This window comes from Acanthisitta chloris, unplaced genomic scaffold (assembly GCF_000695815.1).
Source record: "Acanthisitta chloris isolate BGI_N310 unplaced genomic scaffold, ASM69581v1 scaffold23939, whole genome shotgun sequence".
Classification (NCBI taxonomy): Eukaryota; Metazoa; Chordata; class Aves; order Passeriformes; family Acanthisittidae; genus Acanthisitta; species Acanthisitta chloris.
In genome coordinates this window covers 3,627-9,801 of record NW_008692338.1, presented here as the reverse complement: position 1 = coordinate 9,801, position 6,175 = coordinate 3,627, and the positions used below count along the sequence as shown (strand labels likewise).

General features: G+C 39.1%; 1 protein-coding gene across 1 annotated transcript in view; it reads right to left on the bottom strand.

Annotated features, from left to right (window-relative positions):
- SLC25A17 (solute carrier family 25 (mitochondrial carrier; peroxisomal membrane protein, 34kDa), member 17) overlaps nucleotides 1–5,940 on the bottom strand; it is a 14,683-nt gene extending 8,743 nt beyond the window's left edge. The window contains exons 1-3 of the mRNA XM_009082637.1: nucleotides 5,886–5,940; nucleotides 4,771–4,837; nucleotides 2,171–2,322 (exon numbers count right to left, since the gene is read on the bottom strand). Of these exons, the coding sequence (XP_009080885.1) occupies nucleotides 2,171–2,322; nucleotides 4,771–4,837; nucleotides 5,886–5,940 (274 nt within the window). The remainder of the gene's footprint in view (nucleotides 1–2,170; nucleotides 2,323–4,770; nucleotides 4,838–5,885) is intronic.
- Between the last annotated feature and the right edge of the window lie 235 nt (nucleotides 5,941–6,175).

Here is a 6,175-nt window from a genome sequence, read left to right as displayed (position 1 = left end):
AATTACTGGTAGGAAGAAGGAAAAAAATTAACACAGCGTATGGGAAAAGTAAATTATGATTTGTAATTATCTACTTCATGTGTCCATGCCACAGCCTCATTGTGAATCAGTTGCCAGCAGATTGCATGCAGCAGGAAGGTATTTCTGCTGGTAACTAAAACAAGCTAAAACAAAAAGAAACCCATCCCAAACAACAAAACACATCAAATATGACCATGTTGAAGGAATCCTAAAGGAACTTTTTTAATTTGCTGCAAACTACACCACACTGGAGCACAAGACACTCTACTTTTTCACGCCCTGCTTCACCCCATGATGGCTTGCTGCCTGCCTAGTTTCAGAAAGAAATGCTGAGACATAAGGTTAGAAGGATTATTTTTTAAAGGGAGATCAAAACAGATCAAACACTGCCAAAAGAATGAGAATTTTTAGCTTCTAGATTCACTAAGTACACTTACAGTGGAAAACACAGGATTCTGTAAACATTTAAGTAAGGCTTAGAAGTGGCACGAGATTACACACAAAAACCTCAACAGTAAATCTTGAAAGTAGAGTATCAGAAATTAGGGTGGGGGAAAAGAGAGACAAACACACGTGGCTGCAACACAGATGTATTGCAAAATGCAGAACTAAACGAACAGGGAGAAGGTTAAGTGACATAACTTCTGCAATCACCTGGTACAGGCAGTTACCTTGAAGTAACTATGTTATAAACAAGCTCCTGATTTTTCTTATGACTATTTCTGCAACACAGAAATTAGCAATTGCTTCTACACTGGCTGCTTTGGGTGAGTCTGAGTGACAGACTGAATGATTTCGTTATATTGAGATGGACACACTACATCTCCATCAAGAACAGGAAACCTGAAAAAGGTGAAAATTTACTACCCACATTGAGCCTGTTTGTTCTTTTCCTTTTAGAGGGTTCAGAAAAGCAGAATATAAACATAATGATATTTCAGTATCCTCCATAAGGACAGCAGTCAGTGCTCAAAAAAGCTGTGAGCAGAAACAAGCTCTAGAAAAGGCAAATCACATTAGTGTTTCTTACACAGAGTCAATGTGATCACCTTAAGGAGCAACAGGTCTACTTGTAATTCTTGATCCAGACTCAGTTAAAGTCATATACTTTATTTTCCAGATTGGAAAGGAATTTTTCTTAATATATCTTTCTAATCTGCATTTGCTACCAGTAATAGGAATGAGAGATGAGTAGGGAGAACTAGTAAACACCTTAAGTGGAATTTTTCAATTTACACCAGATATAATTTCATTATAAGGAGATAAACTAATGCCACTGAAGGAGAGCAAGTCATTTAACTGAGAAGCTATTACCCTAATTCCTGTAGCCTTTGTTCCAAAATGTAGTTGTGTGGAATTTTACCACAATGACATAGCCAACTTATGAATTTCCTTCTTATTTCCCCCAATTATTCAGCCAGACATTGTACCTACACTGAATGTACTACTAACTACCAACTAAGAAAACAAAAATCACTGGCCTTTTTTGCAGGTTTTTTTTTTAAAATCAGCTTGTTTCAGTGTGGCCACATGAGCATAATTCCTGAAGAATATTACTGGCAAACACAGAGCTAATTTTCACATTGGATTTGCTAGAAGAGTTACTAATGTTATCATCCCTTCAAAGAAGCCACTGCAGCATCCAGGTAAGAGGACAGAATAAAAAAGAGCATATGATCCCACTGGACCTACATATACCTAGGGATTTACCGTTACTTTCAGATGACAAACCAAAACTAAGTCTGAAAATTGACACCCAAATGCTTACACTAAAACTTCTTACATACCATAACTGAAAATATTTCAGAATTTACATATATCTTTTCCTCTGAAAAAACCTAACCAATCATCACCTCTCCCTGCCCCTTGTCTTCAACGGCTAAAAGATGATGCTTAGATACTGTGGTAAACACCACACCAGGCAGAAACAAAACACTAGACCACAACAGCACTGTGTTTGGTGCCAGAATTCACAACAGGAACTTATGAGGTGGGGAGGACACAGAGAGCAATCAGAATGAAGCAGGTGTGCACAAGGTGGGAGGTGTGAGCACTGAGTGTGACCTCCACGGGACTTTGTAAGAAAAAACACTAGATAGAATAATACCAGAAATATATTCCTGACAAAATTGAGATTTGTAAGTATTACCTGCAACAACCCCCAGAACCAAGTCTTTTCCAGTGGTTGAATGCTGACCTTTGACCCAGAGGGCTTTAAGACTATTAAATGTATAAAAATAAACAAAGTTGGAGCAGCAAAGGCTGGAGATAACAGGGAACCATCCTCGATATGGTGCCAACCTGAAGGAGAGCAAAAAGTCACAGTAAGGATCAGCCAAGTATTTATGCGATATGGTTGATTTTGCGTGTTGGTAGAGGATCCCAGAGATACAATACTGTACACTACATAAAATACTAACTAGGTATGTCTTTAACGTCAATGGTAAGAAACCATACGAAACTCCTGAGTAAGGAAAAAGTCTGGATTCTCACATAAAATTAAAAACTGGAAAACTAGTTACTGAAATTACTATAGTCCACCAAGGTGAGTTTTGTAAAGGATGCAACCTGGGGCATGAGATATGCAGGTGGGAGAAGAGTCTAACAAATGCCTCGCAGTAAAGTCTAGAGCAAATCAGTCAGGTAAGCAAGAAAAAGACATTACCTAGTTAAATTTAACTAAATCAGTCACAGATGAAAAACTGAGTATCATCAAAATCTGCCCTGATTTAGGAATGATTTCGTAACAGCTGATTAACAAAGCTCCCTCCTCTGACAGGCCTGAGAAGCCTGCAAAATAGGGACACCTCAACAGCTGCCCTACATTCCCAGCATGTTCTACAATGCACCCAGACAAAGATAATGACACACACCTTCGCTGGAGTTGCACAGAACAGGTACATCATGTTAAAAGCATAACAAAATCTCCTTAACAGCAGTAATTATGGAGGCTCTTTGGTATTCACTAAAACACTGGGAACACATAGAATATAAGGATCTCCAAGGAGACTGTAAGAGATGCAAGGCTGGTAAACACAGCATCTGACTGTTTTTAGAATGTAAATGCTGCTTTATTGTCTCAAATCCATCAAGTGCTTCTCCTTCCCATGTAGCTGGGAATATACCACCTTACTAAGACTGTCTCTGAAGCTATAGGTTTAGCTAACCATACAGTTGCAGTTACAAATTAACTGACTATACAGTTAGTCATAAGGCAAATTAAAACACTTTTTATATTGCCTCTCTCTTCTGTGCTGGAAAACAAAGGGAGAAACATCCTCCAGGGATCATCTCCTATAACTGAGTGTTAGTTTGGTTTTGCTTGATTTATTATGAACAACTTCGGATGATTTTCAAATGAAACATCTTGCAGTGCAAAACATGAAAGTAAAACAAAACCCCAGAGTTTATTTTAATGACTTGTGAGTGATAGCATCCATGATTCACATACAAATACTTCTGTACACAAATAAAACATAAGTTTGTGTTCCAAACTGCAGCCTTGAGAAAAACTCAGTGTACACTACTAAACACCTTTCATATCATGTAGAAAAGGATGAAAGTATGGGGAAGAAAGCAAAGCTGTTTGATAAACTTCTGCAGAAAATCCATTAGCTAAACCTATTTACTTTATCTAGATGAGAAAAGCAGTCTCACAAAAGCGTAAGATGAGACAAGACTCCACAAACTAATGCAAACAAGATGTTTATGATCTCACACAATATTTCAGATTGTTGTTGTTTGGGTTTTTTTTGTTACTCTTGACACACCTCTAAAACTAGTACCACTGCTTAGCCAGGCCTTCCCGATACCTTTGGAAGAAGCAATGTTCCCCTCTTGCCAGAGTTACTGATTTTTCTGCTTCACAGAAAAAGTAGGATGACCACTTTTGCACTCTCTCCACCTCTAACTTCTTTTTTCTTTCCCTCTTTTTTTTTTTCAACTGATGTTTACTTGCCAGCCTCATGACAAAAGCCAAGTGGGAATGTGAGCAAGAAAGGTCTCCAACTGACGGAGAACTCCTCATGCATACAACTGCCGACTGCCCAAGTTCAAAGGTGGCAGAACATGATGGGCCAGGTTAAACTTTTGTCAGCTTTAATGTTCTCTAGAGTCTGGTCTACCTAAGAGTTCCAGGGGTTCATTTAGGAAAATACTTCTAACAAGAACGGGCATACAACTGTTTTGCCCAGCCAGCTCAGCTCAGACTGTGTGGCAAATACTAAAGCACAGCATTGCTGAAAGTAAACTGCTTTTAGGTAGATCTTGAATCCCACCAGCATAAAGAGTCACGTGCTGTTTATTCCCACGTGCTTAGAAGAAAAAAAAAACTTCCAACTGGGAAATATGTCTCAATTTTCCTCTTGAAAGTAGCTCAGCTGCCCAGGAGTTTCATCTTGGTTATGAGACGTTGACACACCCAAGAATCCAGGCAGACAAAGCTGGTTGATCAGGAACGTGAAGGTACATTTGCATTTCTGAGGAGACACAGCCACCTCACTAATTAAGGCACAGTTACATCACTGAACAGATCAATTGCATAAGGTGCTCAAGAAAGTTAATCCTAATTAGCTAAAGATGAACACCTAAGATTATGCAAGTCATATCACACTTACATGGAGACAGTTCGATTCAGAGTAAAAATCTATCCACACAGACACAGGCTAACTATTCCACTTTAAAAGCAAATTCAAATTAATTTTAGAGCTTGTCTACATGAAGCCAAGCAAAGAATTAGTATCTACTCACAGGCCTTCTTCTTTGATTATTTCCAAAAGGACTGCTGGTGTTGTCTTAGACTTCCGCTTCTCATCAACTGGAAAACAGAAGAATCCAACTTTTAGAATATTCCAATTTTTAGCACTTTTTCAAGTCCTTATCCTTGGTACTCTGAATGTACCCCAGGAGCACATGTTTCTTCTTCCTCATAGAGGACAGACATTCCCTATTTCTGCAGCAATTCCGTAAAGCATTTCCTTATTTTCATTCGCTAGGTAAGGCTACTTCCTTTTTTTTATTCTTCCCCAGAGTAGCAGGTTCTGTTGTGCCCCACAGTAGCTGCAGTTATCAGTTCCTGATAGCTGGGTCAGGAACTGAAGGTAGGTTCTCCTTAGGTAGGACACTAGAATTGGGCCTGCTTAACTGCTCTCAGCATTGTTCCTTGGACACCAGACTAGCACCACTAGCAGAGCAAGCTCCTATGGTTAATTTGCAAACAGCTAAGCCTTAGCAAAACACTGTCTCTTCCTGCATTGAAAGCTGTTCAACAGCAATATGGTGCTCATTTCTCAGTCACATACTTCTGATGACCTGGAGGATCATCTCCCTCCAAGTCTTAATAGAGCATTAGTCACAGCACTAAAACACTTGGCAATTCTGTGACTTTTGCTTGGAAGATTGAGCATTAGAACAACAAAGTTACTATCCAGATGCATTCTTATAAACATTGGATATTCTTAGTCCCAGTTCTAACCCTGACTTTTCCCTTTAAACCATTCTCAGGATTAGTTCTAGAGTAGTTTCTCGTGATGCTGCCCCAGCGTTTTGAAGTGTGCTCAGCAGCCAAAAGCAACAACACACAAATGCAATCCTGTGCGATCTCACATCTTTATTTTTCTCTTTGGTCTTAGATAACCATTTAAAAGCCATGTCTGGCTACAGATCACACAGCCTTTTCAGCTAATTAAGAGGTTGCCCAGTATTTTCAAAAGGAAGAATTACATTCAGCTGGAAAAATGGTGTTAGTGTGAGACAGGTAAGATTCCTGTTCATGCAAAACATCCCCCTACAACCACCCTTACAAATGACCAAGCCAAAATGAACAGAAATGCCATTGTACGAAGAAACTAGAGTTTGACACTTACCCTGAAGTCTAAGCCTAGCTGTATCCAAAGGAAAAAATACAGTCATTGCAGTCATACTGCCCTGAAAAACAAAATAAACTGGCTATATAGTGTAGCAGTTGCTTGTACAGTGCCTGCTAGACTCTTTGTAGCCCTTCACGTCTCACCCAGAAACCAGTCTGCCGAGCAAGTTTAAAGGGGGATAAACTCCATACAAAACAATGTCCATTTGAAGTGGGTTTTGGTCCCATGCTTACAAATGAGATTTTTTTTCTCTTGTGTTAGATCAAGCTAAATTAAAACCATTAAAA